At 45.3% G+C, this 21,174-nt stretch overlaps 1 protein-coding gene and 1 long non-coding RNA gene across 5 annotated transcripts in view; both read right to left on the reverse strand.

Annotated features, from left to right (window-relative positions):
• Window positions 1-34: 34 nt before the first annotated feature.
• nphp3 (nephronophthisis 3) overlaps window positions 35-21,174 on the reverse strand; it is a 30,785-nt gene continuing 9,645 nt past the window's right edge. For 2 of the 4 annotated variants that reach the window (XM_080794220.1, XM_080794221.1), the window contains 10 exons: window positions 21,068-21,162; window positions 20,451-20,573; window positions 19,071-19,260; window positions 18,469-18,710; window positions 18,169-18,244; window positions 3,499-3,626; window positions 3,149-3,389; window positions 2,672-2,797; window positions 2,420-2,535; window positions 35-2,015 (listed from right to left, as the gene is read on the reverse strand). In XM_080794220.1, coding sequence (XP_080650346.1) covers window positions 1,847-2,015; window positions 2,420-2,535; window positions 2,672-2,797; window positions 3,149-3,389; window positions 3,499-3,626; window positions 18,169-18,244; window positions 18,469-18,710; window positions 19,071-19,260; window positions 20,451-20,573; window positions 21,068-21,162 — 1,506 coding nt within the window. In that variant the 3' untranslated portion in view covers window positions 35-1,846. Of the gene's footprint in view, window positions 2,016-2,419; window positions 2,536-2,671; window positions 2,798-3,134; window positions 3,390-3,498; window positions 3,627-18,168; window positions 18,245-18,468; window positions 18,711-19,070; window positions 19,261-20,450; window positions 20,574-21,067; window positions 21,163-21,174 lie in introns of those variants that run through there. The other 2 variants (XR_013966173.1, XM_080794222.1) reach the window with 2 other exon arrangements.
• Window positions 8,016-10,635, reverse strand: LOC308336183. Its single transcript, XR_013966127.1, has 2 exons — window positions 10,397-10,635; window positions 8,016-9,038 (listed from the first exon to the last, which is right to left on the reverse strand). It is a non-coding gene; the product is annotated as an uncharacterized lncRNA (long non-coding RNA).

The following is a 21,174-nucleotide window of genomic DNA, read 5'->3' on the forward strand; positions in this document are numbered from 1 at the left end:
TAAGAGAATGTCCCTTATGGCAACATTAAGCCTGGCAGAATGTTTACAGTACAAATACTGTATGTGGCACCATCATGTTTTGAGATTCCCATGAATCCCATTTAACTACTGTATACCATGTAACTTTGCATAAATGCTGCATGAAGACCAATGTAGAGAGTGATTTCCCCTCAAATAGATTCATCTTGAATTGTGCCTAGTTATGTCTGGGAAATCACCTCAGTAGTTCCCATGGAACTAATCATGAGGTTCCATGCGGTTCAGCATGGAACCTATAGGGCAGCGGTGGCCAAACCTTTTGCGGAGCATTCTTGATCTCTGAAGTGCCCTTGAACAAGGCATTGAACCCCTACCATGAAATGTTCTATGAGCAGGGCCTGGCTGTAAACAAGTTCTTGAGCTTAGTCCAGTTACCCTGGGTAAACAAACATAGTAACTTTCTTTCTTTTACCTCATGATTAGTTCCATTTCTGGGTATAGGTATTGTATGGCACACTTGCTTGATTACTTAGGCCTTTCGGAACACTGCCATTGATGAATCATTTCCACCCTCTGTCTTGCGCCATCCTCTCCATGCCGTTTCCATGTCAGTCCCTTCCGTTTAAACATCCAACGCTGTTCCTGGGGGCAATTTCCTGGGGGCAAGCAGCCCTATTATCTAATTCTGAGGATGTACACATGGAACCAAATGAGCCCATGAGGGTCAATTTGGTTCTATTTAAACAACCAAGAGTTAAGCCCTACACACACCGGGTGCGCAGCGACGCGGCAACGCCTGGAAAATAGAACAGTGGCGTATCGGAGCGTCAGGCGAGGCGTGAACGCGCGTCGGACGTGCGGCGTTCGCAGACGGTGTGTGTAGCCCTTTACATAACTGTACGTGTCCATTTTGAACTGCCCCAAGGAACACGAACCACTGCTTTTCTTGGCACTGAATCCTAGCTTGTGCACATATGGATGATAATTGTATAGCCATCCTTGGACACGGTGCTGCCTCCAACAAAAATCAGCATAATGGAGTGAAATGGTCATTAGTTCAGATTAGCACCTCTTATTCTATATTAAATATACCCTCTTAGCTAGAGTGATTCCATGCCTGGGAAGCCATAAAAGTATTGAACCAACTGTCTTTCAAGTTGGGCCTTTTCTTTTAACCATACCCTGCTACAGTACAGTATATGTCACTGCAAATTGGAAGGGATATCTGAATTTGGAATATAAAAGAGAAACTCAAACCTGAATTCCAGGCCCTTAAAAGACTGGTCCCACTTTCGTTCACATTATTCCTTCATTGATAAAAAATAATTATTACATTAATATATATCAATAAATACCCTTTTGTTGATGAAACACCACAGGGTCTCTGCTCAGCAATCAACAAGCACCGAGAGTCAGACCTGTCCCAACAGGACCTCCCAACTGTTCCGTGGCAATTTGTGGGGCGGCGGGAGGGCTACTGGAGCAAAGATGGTTATGAAGATACACCATCCTGATTGGAGCCACAAGAGGCAAATCCTACAAATGGTCTCCTAAGTGGGCTGTCTGACGGTAGATCTCGCGCACGTCCCATGTTTACTGGTGCTAGAGATTGTTTTGCTGCATGGTACATAGAAAGAATTCATTAAAAAAAGTCTTGGGAATATTGTGTGGCTTGTGACAATCAGGTCTAATATTTAGTTCAGTGAACATTTGGCTAAAAGGATCGTTCAGAAGCTGAACTCACGTGTCACTCTTCCATTGGAGAGACTGCTTACGGTCTCCTAAAAAGGCATCCGCCCACTTCAAGCAGATAAACCGTCCGGTGAACCGGAGATGCTGAGGCTTGCCATTTTGATTTGGGCTGGAGTCACCTGTGGACGTGTGGCAGAGGGGCGGGTCCTCGCAGGCTGACCGTGTCCCCACTGGAGGAGTGGCGAGATGGGGCGTGGCCACATACCAGCGACGGGTCCGCCTCCTTGATCTCCATCGCTCGCTTGTACAGCTCCGCTGCTTTCTCGAAGTCACCCTCCTCGTAGCTGAAAGACAGCGGCTCTGTGAATTCTACTGCGGTTCCTAGACTTGTTTTATATGTCTATGTGGTGACGTGAAGGGGGCCCAACAACCCATGAGGGAGGAAGGCTATGGGGATTGTTGTTTGTGTCAAGTCCAAATGTATTAACTCAAAGCTATTTGTACAATCCAGTCTCTATGTTGGGTGTTAAATGTTATGTTGGGTGGGAATTGTTTGTTTTGCTATTTTATTGTTTGTATACAGAAAAAAGGGCATAAGTACTGTATATGTTCTTTCTATAAGTGCCCTATTACCAATGCTGAGTAAAAATCATAGATATATTTTTTAAACAATGGCTTTGTGGATTTTACTGAGATTCCCTAGACTAGTTTGTCATTTATCCGTTTCTTTGATATCACTCCCGGTTACCTGAGTACAGCCAGGTTCTTTAGGGTTTCTCCAACTCGAGGATGGGAGCGGCCCAGAGTGTCCTCATACACCTTCAGAGCTCGCTCATACAGGGGTAAAGCCTCAGTGTGCTTCTTCTATAGGGCACAATAATAGTTAGCTCTAGGGATGCAACAATTCATCAAAACTAATCAATTTAATTGATTATAAATTGATATAAACTTTTAAGGGTGGGAAATGTAAGTTTTTATAAAAAATGTTGACCAGTCTTACCAGTTGGCAGTAGATGACGGCCAGGTTGACCAGGGCTGTGGCCACACTGGGGTGTTTGGGCCCAAAGCTCTTCTCCCTGATGTCCAGTGCAAGCTCATACAGTGGCGCCGCTTTTTCTAGCTTTCCCTACACAACACATTCATTCATTTAATCTACTTCTGCAATTGGTATTATGAGACACCAATAGGCTCTATGCACAGCAGCCATATTGGAGAGAAATTAACGTTTTTAACCTGAGATCTATTTATTGGATTTTATGTTTTATTGTCGATTAACTTTGTGTGCTGCAGTTTTGGACAGGACTCCCTTTTGGACTATTCCTGGTTAAATAAAGGTGAAATATAAAAAAGATACAAAAACTATAAACCATAAATAAATCAAAATGAATAATGCTTAAGGTGTACTCCTGATGCATTACAACATGCAATGTCAAGAAAACGTATTAGCCAAGAGTTAACCGCACCCGAGCAGTCTCACCCTGCGTTTATAGAGCATGGCCAGGTGTTTGAGCGTGTACGCCAGTGAGGGGTGATCTGGCGACAAGGCCGTCTTGCGGATGTCCAGTGCTCGCTCATACATGTCCTCGGCAGTCTCGTACTCCTTCCTCTCCGTGTGCAGCGCTGCCAAGTTGTTCAGTGACTGGGCGCAGTCCGGGTGGTCGGGACCCAGGACACGCTGACGCATCTCCAGCGAGCGGGCCAGAAACACCTTAGCTGCCCTGGAGGTGGAGGGTTGAGATCAGTGGTTCTCAAAGTAGGGCGCAAAATTAGTTGATATACAGAATGTATTGTATGTAGGTCTGAGTGTGTGTATGCGTGGGGTCTTACTCCAAGTTGTTTTGGAGATAGTAGAGGACTCCCAGCTCGTTGAGTGTCTTGGCACAGTCAGTGGAGTCTTTACCCAGAGTCAGCTCTTCCAGCTGCAGGGCTCTGCGCCTCAACAGAGTGAAACCATACTGCCAGGAGGAAGAGAAAGAGAAATTTGATAAAGGAGTGTATGAGTCAGTGACTGACTGACCGACATAGGCCTCTTTCAGACGCCGATGGTATCCAGATAAAACGGCAAAGTCCCGTTGCGTTCTCATTTTTTATTGACCCTTTACACGAGAACTTTATGAAAACGCTATAATGTCGCTAGGTGGCGGTAATGGGCTGCCAAATAGACCAGTCACCCACGTACAAGAAGATGGACCAGGTAACTTCCAGAACACAAAAGGGTTGTGGCCGTCGCTCGCTGCCTGCTTTCTACTAACGCATTGAGTGACACACAGGCTGACAGGCAGCACAGAGCATGCAGGCAGAGCGCGCCACGCGATGGTTATATATTTACATATACATTAGGCTACATAAACACTGCTGCCGCCTATTACAAAGCATTTTATTTACATCATGGTTCTATTTCGTCCCTGCTGACCGCCAGAGGCGGTGCTTTAAGCATGAATATGTCCTTCGCGCATGCGTCGTCGAGTGTTGTATACAAACAAAGTCAATTTTGACCCCGTGATGACCCGAAGTAGTCTATATCTTCCGGTAGTCTGCAGGGGATCAGTCTCTAATTTTTCTCGCGCGTCGTGGTGAGAAATTTGCACTGGGCTGCGAGGTATTGCTATGCAATACAATATGCAGCTACGGTGCCTGTACCTGGTCGCCGGTAGTTCTGTGACGGCGTGACTGCCTGTCGGAGTAGCGTTTGGTCGCCCTCCAGGAACTGCGACTATGGTTTTCTATCTCCTCGATGAATGGAGTTTATTTCGCGGATTCACGTGGACGCAGGAGCGTCCAATCTCTCTCGCCGGTAAGGAAGGCTAACCCCCCTCGGACAAAAGGTACGTTATCGTTTAAAGTGGTGCTATCCCCGCTAAACAGACGTCCAAATGATATGATATATATTTTTATCATGGCATAACGTCTTGTGAGTATAGGCTGCGTTCGCGCCGCCTCCCTGCTCTGCATAAAAGTTTTTTTCGACTGTGAACGCTAACAGACGTTCAAATTATATGATTATTGTATCATGGCATAACTTCTTGTGAGTATAGGCTGCGTTCGCGCCGCCTCCCTGCTCTGCATACAACTTTTGTTCAACTGTGAACGCTAGCGCTTATTATAAGCGACTATAAGACTTGCCGAAGGATAAGAACACTGTCATAATATTACCTTCGTTTGATAAACACGCTACTGTCAAGCTTTGGTTAGCCCCTGCTGATGGCAAGCATTGTCGCTTCATACTCTCAGCAGTCGACATATAACTTATGACGTAAGTTAGTTAAGGCTAACCGGCATTTTCTGTTTGACAAGCCCCGCTGGCCAAAGCCATATACCAATATTGGCAGCATTCAAGCTTAACCGCTTTTGCGAATAGCTTGTATTCTTGTTGTTATTATTAGCCCGGTACAGGAGCAGCTACCTGCGTCCTCCCAGGATATTGATGTTGCTATAGTCTGTAGCTAAATAGCTATTGGTGTACATAGCCTGTCTGGTTGTTAACCCAGCTGGCCCCCAGCAGTGGGCCTAGCTGAAGCTGCTACCAGTATGTATTATTATACAGTATTATTTTATATTCTTTTATTTTAATGTGAAGCACTTTGAGTTACATTTTATGTATGAAAATGTGCTATATAAATAAAGTTTATTATTATTATTATGTCTGGAGCTCAAAGCTCCATTAACAGTTTTTTGCATATACAGTGGGTGCAACTTGGTTTGTCCACCTGTAGGTCCCATTAACCCAGCTGGTCCCCAGCACAGGGTATCTGGCACTGCTGCCAGCGTAGCTCACAGCAGCTACCGGTAGTTTAAAGTTAAAGCTGTTTATGAACAGGCTATAGCTTGTCTTGTTTTTAGTAGCCCAGCTGGTCTCCAGCATAGATCTCTAACTGGCGCTGCTACCTGTAGTTGTAGCCCAAGCGCTTATTATACTATCTAAGATAAAAAAAGCTATCTGTGTATAGCTTGCTTTACTGTTTGTTGGCCCAGCTGGTACAGGGCAGGCAGCGTATGCGCTCCGCTCCTCCAGCATACGGCCAGCTTGATGTTACTTACTACTAATGTTTGTTAGCTCAAGCATTTATTAACAGCTATCGGTGTATAGCTTGTTCTGTTCTTAGCTGCAGCTGATACAGGCAGCGTACGCGCTCCCTTCCTTCGGCAGGTGGCCCCTATTGGTGGAGCTATCGGTTGTAGCCTTTTCTCCAAAACTAGCTTGTGTCGGTTTATTTAACCAAACTTCTGGCTGGGGTAGGCAGCGTTAGTGCTCCCTCCTCCCAGCATGAATGCGTAGTAGTGCACACTTGACTAGTGTATTGGAAGTGTCTTTTGTTTCGCTCTGGACTAGCAAACATAAATTACAATAGTCTGGTTGCCCTTTTAGGGCAACCACACTAATAATAATGCACTTGGAGTTTGGATAAATGTCATAGTGCTGGGATAAGCGTTCGCATAGGAAACACTACAGCTGCTACATAGCAGCGTCCAAACCTTAGGTGGATCTCAATTGCCGGTGCACACACTTACTAGGTAGATACTAGGTAGAATAGGGTGGTGACTGCACTGGCACTAACGGGGTTCTACACTGCGTAGGTGGCACACTGGTACACGTTATAGTGTACACTGTCGTTTGGGACACTGAGCTGGGCGGAGCCGAGTGGAGCTGGGCGGAGCCAAGCGGAGCTCAGATTTCTCGACTGGCAGCCATTACTGTTTTGTCCGCACTGACTGCAATGTTTTTAAAAGGTCTAGAAACTACTTTTTTAGCCCACGGAATTTACTTTCAAGTTATTTTTGGGTAGTATTTAGTTGTTTAAACTTCATATGTGTGGTCAATTAATCATAAAAGATCCTATTTAAAAATATCAAACAACGATGTCGGAGAATCCGAGAACCGTGTTGTCTCGCCTTGGGGGCTGCCAGCAGAGAGATGTACCCGTGTTTACCTCTCCTTTGTCGGCATAGGCCGAAGCAATTTCCCCTGTTTCTCCTACGGAACGAAATTATGACCCATGCCCGTCTATTGTGGATATTTACAGCCTACATGCAATTCGTTTCCAATTGTTTTATTTCCCCAAATGTCAAGTGCATTATAAATAACAGCTATTATATTATTGTTATTATTATTACGTCTAGTCTATGGTCGAATCTGATTTAACCTGAGTCCTGATTCCGTGCAAAGAGTTGCTGAAAGGAAGGATATAGGCTACCTGTAACCTGCATATATATATATATATATATATAGCCTATTCACTTAATGATAAATGTTTTTACATTTGGATAGAATACAGACTATTGTCGCATCTGCTGTTTGATTTGTATTAGCAGGCACCGATCAATCACTGATCTACGCTATGAGCTTGTAGATCTTCTAAGTAAGTTCATGGTTAATTTGTGTATGCCTATACCTTTACAGCCAGCTAACAGCTAGTGCGTTTTCATATAGGCTAAGTTTATTGCTATAATGACATTTAACTTTGACAATATAGGTCTACTTTTACATTTAAAACAACCACATATAGGCCTATATAGCCTACTGTAAAGTGAGTATAAACTGTTAATTCAACTGAGAGAAATTCATTAATCAGAATGCTACTCTTAATCAGTTAATCACATTTGCATTTACATGAATGAAAAGGTTAAACCAGGCCAACTCTCAGCTCCAAATGGATAGGCTACATTTATCACAATATTATTTTACTGTGTAATCTAACACAAATCTTACAAATGCTGTCACTCAGTTATTTAATTTAGGCAGAAAATATATCACTGAATAGTGTATGCAATTAATGCATTCAAAAGAGCTGAAATGTTTTATGGACCCTAGTGATTATTTAATAATAATAAAACTGTATTTGTATAGCACCTTTCATGACATGAAATGCAGCTCAAAGTGCTTTACAGAGCAATGGAGAAAAAAAGAAGAAAAGCAAGGCAACGACATTAAAAAACAAGTAGTAATGCAATGCAATACAGTGAGGACATGAATAACAAAAAATAAAAGATCAATTAAAAGCAATGTTGTAGAAGTGGGTCTTGAGCTGTGCTTTAAAAATGTCTACAGAGGCTGCCTGTCGAAGGTACAGTACAGTTCCATGCCGACGGCCCGTAGAAGCAAAAAGCTGCTTCCCCGTATTTTTTAGTTGCCATTTTTTTTAGGCAAAGCGAGCAGGCCAGCAGTGGAAGACCTTAGGGGGGCGGTTTGGGACATATTTAGGAAGGCAGTCATGTAGGTAGGAAGGTGCGAGACCATTGAGAGCTTTATACACAAGTAAAATAATTTTAAAATCAATCCTAAAAACAACCAGTGGAAGCCAGTGCATGTGAAGCCAAAACTGGAGTAAAATGTTCTCTCATCTTAGTTCTAGTTAAAACTCTGGCTGCTGCATTTTGGACAAGTTGTAATCTGTCAGTTGTTTTCTTAGGCAGTCCTGAAAGAAGTGCATTGCAGTATAAATCAAGCAGAGAAAAAACAAAGGCGTGGATTAGCGTTTTCGCATCGTCCAAAGACAAATAGGCTCTGATTCGTGCAATATTTCTAAGGTGAAAAAAGGCAATCTGGGTAACATGATTAATGTGTTTGTGTGTTTAAGTTGTTTCGCCATACCCATTTATTTTGCCATAAATCAGATAGCTTTAAGGTACGGCCATGACAGCAATGGTAGGAAAAAATATATATAATATTAATCATATTCGGATATTCGGTTTTCGGGGGGCCAACTGTTTCCTATATTCGGTATTCACTGCAGTTTCGGCCAAGAATTTCCCTTTCGGTGCATATTGTATGAGTACCGGTATGTAAATAGTTCAATTCAACTTTGTAAATACAAAATGTATTTATTGTTATTTTGTCTTCAGTATAAAAATGAATGAACATTGAACAAGGATACCGTATCTCAGACTCAATCATGTAAAAAATAACGTCAAAATCAAGTCATTCCAGTAGAAAATTAACACAAATACATAAATAAAAAGTACATTCATTGAACATTAAACACAAACAAATAGATTGCACTGAACTGAAAATAGATTGCACTGAACATGAACATTACACATTGCAGAGAGAGGATGAACTGGCTGTTCTCTAGAGTCTCTACTACATTTAAATGTAAACTACTACTACTACTACTACTACTACTACTACTACTACTACTCTCCCCCTCTTCTTCGGGCCAGCCTGCACATTGGGCCCTGGTGTTCCTGACCCTGCTCCAGACCCCAGTGCAGCTGTACCACTATGGTCTGGTATGGCCTCGGCTAGGCCTGGTGGTGCTGTAGGCCAGCAGTCCGGCTCCGCTCCAGAGACTTCCAGACATGGCAGTCTCACGTGGTGGTGCTGCTGTAGGCCCGCCGCTGCAGGCCACCTCCTCACCCGTCTTTGGATCCTAAGGCAGTGGAAAATGAAGGTTTCAGAACCACTGGCTTAACAGGTTATTTGTATGGCAGTAGTGCTACAACTCAGAATTCCCTTATTGTTAAAAAAAAGGCTTTTGTGCTTGGGTAATATGTTCTGTTGTGGTCCAATGATGACTTTACAACAGGTTGCCAGGTTGTATTCTATTGCTAGTTTGATCACTTTCACCTTAAAATAACATGAATTAATAAATGACTGAAAATAGCCAATCTACAAGCTCAGAAGTCACAACATGTCGCACTGCAACGTGTTGGGAGCTTGTATATCTTCTATTTTTGGTGTGGACTTTTCTAGTCCTCTATAGCAGTGCTTCCCAAACTTTTTCATGTCAAGGACCCCCAAAATGATACTAATTATCCTGCGTACCCCCATTAGAAAAGATATGCCAGGGACAGACCCCCCCATAAAAATGTTTTTACAGATCTAGCAGTGATTTTCAAACAGTTTCATTTCAAGGGACCCCCAGTTTGACCTGAATTAGGCTATGAACCCCCATAATGGCATTTCTATCTCTGGGACCCCAATGTATATTGTAAAATCAGAGTGTACAAATGGAACGGGGTTCAACTAAGAGATTGTACCATTTATACAATCTATCTCTGAGTAATAATAACAATATAATAGCGGTTATTTATAATGCACTTGACATTTGGGGAAATAAAACAATTAGAAACGAATTGCATGTAGCCTAGGCTAGTAGGCTGTACATATCTACAACGGATCATTCATATCATACAGCGGTGAATTGCTTCGGGCTACGCCGAAAAAGGGTAGTTCTCACACGGGTACATCTCGTCTGTGGCCGCCCCAATGCGAGACGACAGTCACGACACGGTCCTCGAATTCTCCGACATGATTGATTATAATCTAATATAATGATTAATTGACCACATATATGAAGTTTAAACAACTAAATACTCCGCGAAAATAACTTGAAAGTAAATTCCGTGGCCTGTGTGTGACAAGTTTTAAGAGGGCTTAAAAACCACAACAGTAATGGCTGCCAGTGGATCTTTTTTATTTGGCTCAGTCTGTCATGAATACATTTGATAGCATAAACAACTAACTAAATACTATCCCAAAGATATTAAAATATTAAAATTCGTCGTGACAACAACGCATGTTTAGTTTTGCTGCCTGTTGGGGAAATGCACCGAGGGACTAACGCGATAGCATTACTTCAAAATCTCCGACGACAACATTTCTTATTTTCTTTATTTGGCTCTGTCATGATACATTTTATAGCTTAAACAACTAAATACTATCCCAAAACATATTACAATTACCTTCCGTGACACAACAACACTTTTAAAAGAGTATAAAACTTACTAGTTTCGGACATTTTTTTCCCTGCGAGGGCTGTCTGCTGGCTGCTGGAAGAAAAGGGAAAGATCCATGGGGTTGCGCAGTACGGCTGCGCCGTGGCGATATACCCTGCATGGCTCAGGGTACATCCGAGCTGGACTTTGAAAGCAGGCTCGCACGGGGGAGAATAGTGCGGTGCCCTGTGTAGTGTCAGCGCCTGTCTTTTTGTGGTCTGTGGATTGGGAAGTACTGTCGCGCACCGTTGTGACGTCACACACGCCAAAATACACCCTGTCCAGTGTCCACGCTCCGGTTTGAGATTCACCTCTTGACTGGAGGCTACTTTATTATCATCATCTTATATACAAGTGAAAAGGTGTACCCATACTCATTCTTCATGCTCTATCTCCGACCGAACCACACTTTTACCACACATCTCTATATGCAAAATAAATTCGCCACCCTCCCCGAACTGACATAGCCTATTTTTTAGCCGTTCAAGTTTCTTATTTACTCTGCAAATATTACTTTTATGAAAATCACGATCGAGCCAGCAGATAAACGGGTGCCACAACACGCCGAGAAACAAGGAATTTAACCACGCTACTTGCATACACTGCAACTCGCTTACAATTCGCAAACCTGGCAACACTGCCTGCCTCTTACGTCACCAGCTCTGCTCCTCCTGGCCTCCGTAGTCCGTCGCGCTCACAATCTGTCGCAGCCATCTTGCTTTTCTTTTGGATGGGCGAGTGGACATTTAATGCTAATAAATTAATTATAGGTCCAGCAAGCAAATCATGATGGTCTGATTGTGCTCAATAGGTCACAATAACATTCCGAAATTAGGTGTTGTGTTTTGTATGGCATTTTCCCCAGTAGTAGTTGCATATCTATCTCAGCTTTTGCCTGATAGCACACATGCTAACGTCAGCAGCCATAGCAACATACAGTGTGCGCAGACATAACATGAGTTGTTTACAACACAAACACACGGCCTTTTCACCACGCAATACACACAACAGCTCGGGAGTTATTAAACCGAACGTGGACGCTGTTTCAGTGTTACATTTGCTGCGCATATCGGAATAATTGTAACGGCATGCATGATAAATGTAACAACGCTAAAAAACACCATTAAACATATCGTTTTCACCTTAAAGCTATTACATTTCATTGAAGCAACTCCTTAGCATTGTTTTCATACCATGGATGTGATAAGATAATGTATCAAACATAAGGGAAATATTAAATAGGATCGGGTGTACCAGTTTGGCCATTTCTTTTTTTTCAATGGGGCAATACATTGATTAAACAAACGTTTGATTGATTGAGTTGTACAACGTTATACAACCCTAAACTAATTTTAGAATACACTACACAATACAATACAATTTTAGAACATATTTTGCACGTTCCATTTTTTTACTCAGAGATCCCTTTAGCTACACATGTAATATTTCCAGGCAACGGACCTACACATGTCAGCTACCATAAACCACTTCAAGTTATTAGGACGAAATAACTGACAGGAGTGACGGTGCTGTGCTGTGAGTAAACTAATAGGGGAGAGCCGCCAAGGATGTAACATTTTGCACGTTTCATTCTTTTACTCAGAGATCCGTTTAGCTACACATGTAATATTTTCAGGCAACGGACCTACACATGTCAGCTACCATAAACCACTTCAAGTTATTTTTTTGATAAAACAGGTCGGGAGTTATTCAACCGAACGTGGACGCTGTTTCAGTGTTACATTTGCTGCGCATATCGGATCAATTGTAACGGCATGCATGATAAATGTAACAACGCTAAAAAACACCATTAAACATATCGTTCTCAGCTTAAAGCAATTACATTTCATTGAAGCAACTCCTTAGCATTGTTTTTATACCATGGATGTGATAAGAAAATGTATCAAACATAAGGGAAATATTAAATAGTATCGGGTGTACCAGTACCAGTTTGGCCATTTCTTTTTTTTCAATGGGGCAATACATTGATTAAACAAACGTTTGATTGATTGAGTTGTACAACGTTATACAACCCTAAACTAATTTCAGAATACACTACACGATACAATACCATTTCAGAACATATAATATTGGCCAATATGTCAAATATGTAAATATTACATATAATGGCATTGAATGGAAGCGGACCATTTGTAACACATGTTACAAATGACCCGCTTTTGCAAGTTTTCTTTGCAGTTGCTTACAGACCAGAATGAACGTGAATTCCGTCTAAACACGATGCAAACTAATGAAGAACATAAGCATGAACACATCCATGTGGATTTTTATTCACCAACACCAAAGACAAAAATTGTACCACACATATACTCCAGGTGTAAAATTAGACGCATTTTGAAGGTAAACACTTCAAACTTCAAACTCCTGGCCACGTAGAGTACGTTGCTGTACACATACTGACGCGATGGCGTCATGGTGGCGTTGACCAATCAAGATATAACGTCCATGTTACAACCGTGAAGCGTTACAACCTTGGCGGCTCTCCCCTACATTTGTTACTAACATTAGGTTGTGGCGAAGTAGACACGTGGCCAGCAGATACTGTGTTTTGGACAAACAGGCTAGGTATTGGTGTTGATTTGGGTCAACTGGACAAACAGCGTGGTGTTGTTTTGTGTCTGTGTTTGTGTTGGAGCGCCTCAGTGTGGCCGTACAGGTCATGTGCAACCTCTTCCACAGAGAGATGGAGACACTAAATCTCAGCTGGACAAACATGTTTGCATGCATGCATCGCTGCCTTGCATGCTGTGTGCTACTGTTGAGTCTGTCACTTACTTTCACTGATTTATGGCATTGTCTTTCTGTTAAAATCCAACTATGTTAATTTAAGAACTCTGGGCATATAGGTCATTGTTTATTCACTGTGCACACGTGTAGCCTATTGTATGTCAGACTGTATGTCTGTCCCACAGTCACAATCCTTTAGTACTTAGGCTGTGGAAATATTCAGGACAAAACAATGGTACATTTCCAATAACCCATTCGTTACTACATGTGGAGTCAACTCCCGCCATTTATTTCTTCCCATAGTGCGTGGCAAAGTCGCTCTGGGATGAGTGCGCGCGTAGCGCGCACGAAATTCTAGTAATTTATAAGTAAGCCTCCGCCGGGGGTACAGGTAGCGTACGAGCTCCCCTCCCCCACCGCGACCATGCAGGTCGCACAGTCCATCTAACAGCAACATTTGTGTGCTGTTTCTATGATGCACTTTACATCTGGTTGAATCTCAAAGTGCTACAATGAGCATTTGCATAAAACGTAAATGCATGCTGCGGCAGGTATAGCAGCATTCAGTTTTTTGATTAAGTCATTAGATGCCGATCTAAGTTAAAGCCTCTGCTGGTACAGGCAGCGTCCGCGCTCCCTTCCTACAGCATACGGCCCCACCCCTAGCAACCAGTAGCGTCCGCGCCCTGGGCTAGTTGGGACTGGTGTGCACCGGCCGGCCCAAAGGAACCGGTGCCACCACAACGGAAAGTTCCCACTTTTGTACCTCGAAAGCCTCTGCTGGTACAGGCAGCGTACGCGCCTCCTCCCCCCAGCATACGGCCAACACCTAGCAACCAGCAGCGTCCGCGCCCTGGGCTAGTTGGGACTTGTGCGCACCGGCCGGTCCAGAGTAACCGGTGCCACCACAATGGAGAGCTCCCACTTTTGTACCTCGTGTGAAGCTCTCCTTCAGCTGTGAGCCGACCTTGGTCCTGCCCCGTGTGCCAGGAGGAAAAGGTCTGACCGCTGGCTACAGCAGATCCGAGAGGGCTCAGCTATCTGCAGAGTTGGCCCACATGAGGTCCATGCTCACTTCGGATGACACCTAGGCACCTCGGAGGGTGCCGAAGCGCCTCCCTCTCTGATGCCACAGCTGACTCGAGGTTGATGTGCTCTCCCCGACAGCTTAAGCTATGCACTTCCATGACTATGAGGAAGATGCAGAAGGCAGTGCCTCCCAGGCATCAGAGCCAGCCTCCCACTTCTCAGCTCATGCGCATAGCCGTGGAACGCATACTAAAGCAGGCAGTCGGCTCCTTCAAGCGCCTTCTGCAGACGCGGCTTTGCTGCCTTCGCCGTCCCCCACGCCTGTACCTGAGTCAGCTACAGGCCTGCCGGGCGGACGATCAGGGCCTTCTCCCATCTCTATACCGATGGTGAAATCCTGGCAGCACTGCCCTGATTGGAAAAAGTGTCCTGAGACAACCCGTTACGACTTGACACTTTAATAGATTGGAACGCACAAGGCGATAAGGGCTGGCCTGGGTTACATGCCAGCCACCAAGCCTGTCACTGCATCCCTCATGGTGTTCTCCAGCGAGGTCCGGCGGCAGAACGCTAGGTGACCTCGACCCCAGTACAGGAGCACAGGCAACCTGCTCACTGGGGCCTCCTTTTCACACCTAATGGTGGCAACGTTAATACTGGCTCAGCCACCTTTGGTGTATCACTGGAGGCATTGGCGTCATGTCCTCAGAGCGCGGACGGCTGATGTCCATCGTATCTCCAGCCCGTCGCCAAGCCGGGTTTTCACAGTCAAGCTTGACTGATGAGACTAGGCCAACTCTCCGTAGTCTCCCTGAGGAGCCAGGAGCACTAGGTGGTTCAGCTGGGCGAGAAGCGCTGGAGCGAACCATCCAGGTGGGGAAGACCAGGCTGCAGCTTGCAGGCCTATGACACATCACGCCTCCCAAAGGGCCGAGCTCCAACATTGATGAAATCATCTTGACTGCCCTCGGAGCTCGCGTATCACCGCCGGCCCACACTAGAGGCCAGCGTGTTCCCTGGCGTCCCACGCAGGGACCTGACTGTGACTTTCCGGGCTGTGCAGCGCCTTCTGACGCCAGCCCCCCATATCCGGCGGGTCAAATTGGCCACTATCAGCAACATGACGAGAGCCCTACTATCAGACCAGGAGTGAGGTGTCCTCCTGCCCAAGGGCGCAACAGAGGCTGTATATCCTCAGTCACACTAAGGGAAGTCCGATCTACATACTTCCTTGTGACGCAAGACAGACGGGTGTCGACATGTCTTGAATCTGATGGGACCCAACAGGTCCATGAAGTCCGTGCCAGTCTACTGGGCCGAACACGGCAATGTGCTGGAGCGGCAAGTGGTGTGCTCCGCTCTACAGCACTTCCTGCCGTACAGGAGAGGCGAGCACATTCTCATACGTTCGGGCAACACCTCGATCGTGTATCACGTAAGTCGTAAGTCATCGGGCAGGGCCACGTTTGCTTGGCTGCTGTAGGTGTCTATGGACCCCCTCCTGACTTGGGCAGCCTCCCCGCCCGATCAGCCTATAGGCAAGTTGTCTGAGTGGAGAGCGGGACTACATGGTAGGCTCTCCCTCCCATCGAAAGCTTCCATGAGGGGAGCGGTACCCCACCCAGTGGTGGTGAACACTAATCAGAGGCTACCCCGGCAGAGCGGAGGTGGACCTCCTCACCCTGGACCTCACTAACCTCCCTGGTTCTCCCTAACGGAGACACCCAGCCCACCGGGCCAGGACGCAAGGGTCTGACGGTTTCATAGAACCTGAACGCCACAAATGGCTGTCAGCCTGCTGGACTTCTTAGGCTTCCTGCCACATAGCCAGTATGAACGGAACGACCTACATCGTTCCTGACACACATGGCCCTAAGCAGACCACCGCCCACAGGGCACTATCCTTTTAAATGCGCACTGCCAGAGGCACTGCATATGCCTTGCCACTGCCTCTCTGATACGACCAGCGCCTCAGAGTTATTTAGGAGGGTCACACCATACTGCTGGTTGCCCCCCCCAGCCAAGAAGTACTTGGTCTCCTCTGCTGAACAGACCCAGTCGGAGGACGCCATGGCGTCTCCCCGACAGAGGTCTCCCCAACTGGGAGGCGGTCGGATACGGCATTCAAATGCTCAACGCCCCCAACTGTGCGCTTGGCCACTGGCGGCCCTGAACCGCTGTGTGGAACCAGCCAGGCATGCCACCCTGAATTCAAGGGTGACATCCATGACATCCATCAGGCTACTGTACGATAACCGATGGAACCTATTTCCAACTGAGGCCAGAGCAAAGACCTAGTGCGCTGCCCTGCCTACCTGTCTGGAGTTCCGCAGTCCCTCCTAGACAAGGGCCGATCTCCTACTCTAAAAGCATAAGTAGGGGCAATATCATGTTGATATGCTAGAATCAATATTGCTGTAACGAAGCGTGTCCGTGAGCGGCACGTCCTGTCTGTTAGTAACTTGCGTCCGAAGCAAAGCTCAGACGGCCTGAGTGTCTCTGTGGCCGAACAGTGTTCCTCCTGAGGGTGCTGTCACATACACACCTCAACCAGCCTATACGGCTAGCACAGTTTTACCCTCCACCAGGAGAGTGGATGGACGAGCGGGAACTATTGCGCCCAGTGTGGGCCCTGAGAGCCGCTTGTTAGACCTGCCGAATGCTTTCGGCGGTCAGAATGGCTGTTCCGTTGTGACGATGGCCCTTTCAAAGGTAGCGCTCTCTCCAGACAGCGCCCGCCCCACACTATTGTGGATGCCATCAACCACGTTTATGGGTGAGTGATCGTATCTTACCATTTGGCGTGAGGTGCCACTCTTAACGGGAGCGTCCCCACATCATGGGCTGCCCCGAGGGAAGTACCCCTGGAATGTATCTGTGCCGCTGCCTCATGGGCATCACAGCGAGTTGTTTATGTTCCTCTGGGTGAGTGTTGCCACTCCCCATCCGCTGGACGTGGTCCTCTTACGAGACTCCTCCAAGCCTACTCCTTATGGTTTGTGATCAGGATCCCTCGTGACTTGGCTGGCATAAGTCATTCATGCTTAAAGCACCGCCTCTGGCGGTCAGCAGGGACGAAATAGAACGATAGTTACGTATGTAACTACGGTTCTATGAGTCCCGAATGACCGCCAGAGGCACTCTGTCACTCAGAATCCTCGTATTCGCGCGAGAAAATTCTGTAGAGACTGATCCCCTGCAGACTACCGGAAGATATAGACTACTTCGGGTCATCACGGGGTCAAAATTGACTTTGTTTGTATACAACACTCGACGACGCATGCGCGAAGGACATATTCATGCTTAAAGCACCGCCTCTGGCGGTCATTCGGGACTCATAGAACCGTAGTTACATACGTAACTATCGTTTTACATTCACCATCACCATCATCGCTGATGAGCGGCGCTTTGTATGCGAGGAGGGAGGCTTGTTCATTGTAGGAACTCCATTATATCATATATGGCTCTGCATCAATGTAATAATAATAAACATATGCGTTGTGAGCCAACATGAGCCTTAATGTCATAAGTTTTGCGGATTCACCGTTTTGTCTGTTTACATGGAGACGGGAGGAAACAGCGTTCCCAAAGATTTCCACTTTGGAAGGTGTTTTCACTTTGTTGCATTTTCACCTCCTGAAAACACCATTCTCGTCTAAAGGGACACCAGCAAACGATACTTTATTTTGCCGTTTTCTATGAACACCGTTCTCGTGTAAAGACCGCCTTAGGCTCATGTAGCGATACTAATATCACTGCGTGGATATTAGTCTTGTGACCTCGTCCCTCTCAGTATTAGATTTTTTTTTGCAATGACCCACCCAATATTTGCATACTGGGCCCTGGTTGGTTATAGTCTGGTTCCAGACAAATCTGGTTGACTTGTCACCACTTTGGCCGTGAAGTCCTCCCACAATTGAGAGGGAATCTGCCTGGGGCAATATGCATTGCAAAGGCAGATGAAGGCTGGCTATGGAAGGATATGATTGACTGGCACATGCTCACCATATGACCTTTCTGCTGTGCCGTCTTCTGACGTATCCTCACAGATCTCTTCCTGAGTTTTTCTGCCTGTTCATACCTGGTAATAAAAACAAAACATACCGGTAATTGCACAATAGAAATGTTTCTGTGTGGTTCCTCATCTCGAGGCACTTACTGTATGTGAACCACATACAGTAACTGGAAGTACTCGTGTTACTTACAGTGAAATCCACAAACATGAAGCAATATATTCTAATAAAAGTAAGTTTGAATGTCAATAAAAAAAACAACACTAAAACACAGCATCCGCTTCTCCCTTACTTGTTTTGTTTCTGGTAAAGCATGGCGAGCGACTCCAGTTCTCGTGCCACGCTGGCATGCTCAGCCCCATATGCGTTCTCGCTGATCTCCAGGGCCTGCTTGTACAGCTGCTCAGCGTTGCCATACTTCCGCCACTGGACATAAACCCCGGCCAGCTGGTGCAGGGAGCGAGCCACGCTGGGGTGGTCGGGGTCCAGCGCCGTCTCTCTGATCTCCAGCGACCTCTGGAGAGGAGCCACGGCCTAGAATGCACAAGACCCAATGATACGCTCAATAGATAGAATGACACGCTCAGCCCATAAAATGGACGCAGACAGAGTTTTCTAAGTAGGATAAGACTTCAAATCTCCATTAAAACTTTGATTTAATACAAAAACCAGTGCAAATGAGAAAACAAATACCTATACAGAAACAATCTGACTGTTACAATGTATTTTAATTTAAATCAACAAAGGCTGTAGTGTAGTGGTTCTCACAGTGGGGTCCACCCTCAGGTTCCAAATGGACCCTTACAGAAATGGAACCATTTGAATACTCTCAGAGTTATGCGTGTGCTTGTAATAATAAAGCTTTAAATGTCATAGTGGTGGTGTAGTGTGTACCTGGCTGGGGAGGCCCAGGTCTTTGAGGAAGCGACCCAGGGTCTCATACAGGTTGGACAGCATCATCATGCTGTCCTCGGTCTCGCAGGTCTTCTCATAGCGCTTCAGGGACTCAAAGTACTCGGTGGCCATGGAGCTCTTGTCCTTGCCCACATACTGCCAGTAGGCGAGCAGCTCAGAGAAATGACCCCTATATGCACCAAATGGCAAATTGAAAAGAAGAATCACCCATGAGTGCTTATATAATAAACAAGATATACAATTTAGGCTTTTAGCAGACGCTCTTAATCCAGAGTGATTTACAGTAAGAAGGAACAATACAAGGTAATACATCAAATACATCGAAATAAATAGTCATAAGCAACGAAGAACCTAATATCTGTCTACAGTAGATTATCTGCAGTGAAGCTACGTATGAGTATACAGTACATTATAGATTACTATGTCTACATAAAATGCTAAGTTATAAATCTAATAAAATGACAAATTACATAAGTTTAGCCTTTGCATACACCTGTCGTCGAGGCTAGTGGAAGTGCTACAGGCTAACATGGAGCCTGAAGAAGTGAGTTTTTAGACCACGGCGAAAATAATGTAGATCTCAACAGAGCAAATCTCTGTGTGCCAAATTGGTATGTCAGACTTTTTAGTACTATGTCCAAAAGCTTAGCACAGTAGCTACTCATGTGTATGTGAAATGCATACAAAATGTGGGAAATGCGTACAGAATCCGGGAAATATTACAGTATGCATTACCAGACACGCCGGTATGAATGTGCCACAATGAAATTATGCAAAGCGGTAGCTGCGGCAACATACTGTACGCACTAGTGTGTCGTGTCCAAACCAAACCTCTGGTTTAACTTCTATTAAATACATCTGTCATTGCTGAAACCAATGACATGCCCACCAGCAAACAACCTTTAACTGCTGTAGCAGTGATTATACAGGAACATACTATGTGTGGTACATCTGATTTCTCACAAGATAGAGCACTTTCCTAACATTCGGTGTAGGTAGTAGTATGTAGGTACACTGATGTGTGTGCACTCAGAGGCATGTTGAAAAATAGCATACTCACATACTTACATAGTATGTAGTCTATGTACATGTACTAGCATGATGATGACACAGTGTTTACCTCTAGTAGAGGTGCTACTTTCCGAGAATGGATGGTGTGATTCAGCGTAGTGTATGCTGGATTCGGTGTAGGGATTGTATGCTGGGTTTGATTCGGTGTAGTGTGCATGGTATGATTCAATGTGTAGTCTACTCTGTAGTGTGTAATAAACAGTTTGATTCAGTGTAGTGTGTTGTACACTCATCAGTGTAGTGTATTAATAGTACACATGGTTTGATTCAGTAAAGTGTGTACTGTACCTCTTATAAAGGTTCTGGGAGACAAACAGATTGAGGAGGCTGAGCTGAAGCTTGGCTCTGTCCTCCTGCTGTTGGAGCAGCCAGGGCAGCTCGTCTGCTACACGCCATGTCACCCCGTCCTGACTGCACACACACACACACACACACACACACACACACACACACACACACACACACACACACACACACACACACACACACACACACACACACACACACACACACACACACACACACACACACACACACACACACACACACACACACACACACACACACACACACACACACACACACACGTTGGGGTGACTAAAGTCTGAGCTCACCAGAGTTGTGAGGAGTATAGGTGTGTGCTGTACTCATTTGTTGAAACACACTGTGTTGTACCCACAGCTTAGGTCTTTTCAGAGGGTATACCATAATTATATCCCCCCCCCACATGCACGACACAAGCTAGTATATACGCACGCGCGGTCACTGAATGAAATAACTACTCTAACATATTTGTCGCTGTCGGGCAGAAACCAGCTAACTCATTTAAATAAATTATTTTCAGGGAGGGCTGAAACTACGTACAGTATATGGCGTATAGCGGTAGAACACACCACTGGTTGTACCTGAGTTGCTGGCTGAAGTAGTGGATGAGTTTCTCTCTGTAAGCAGCAGTACTGGTCCCTCCATTCAGAAACTCCAGCCTAACTGCCTCCCAAGCCTGACAGACAGA

Source organism: Protomyctophum bolini (genome assembly GCF_963924005.1).
Source record: "Protomyctophum bolini genome assembly, chromosome: 21".
NCBI lineage: Eukaryota > Metazoa > Chordata > Actinopteri > Myctophiformes > Myctophidae > Protomyctophum > Protomyctophum bolini.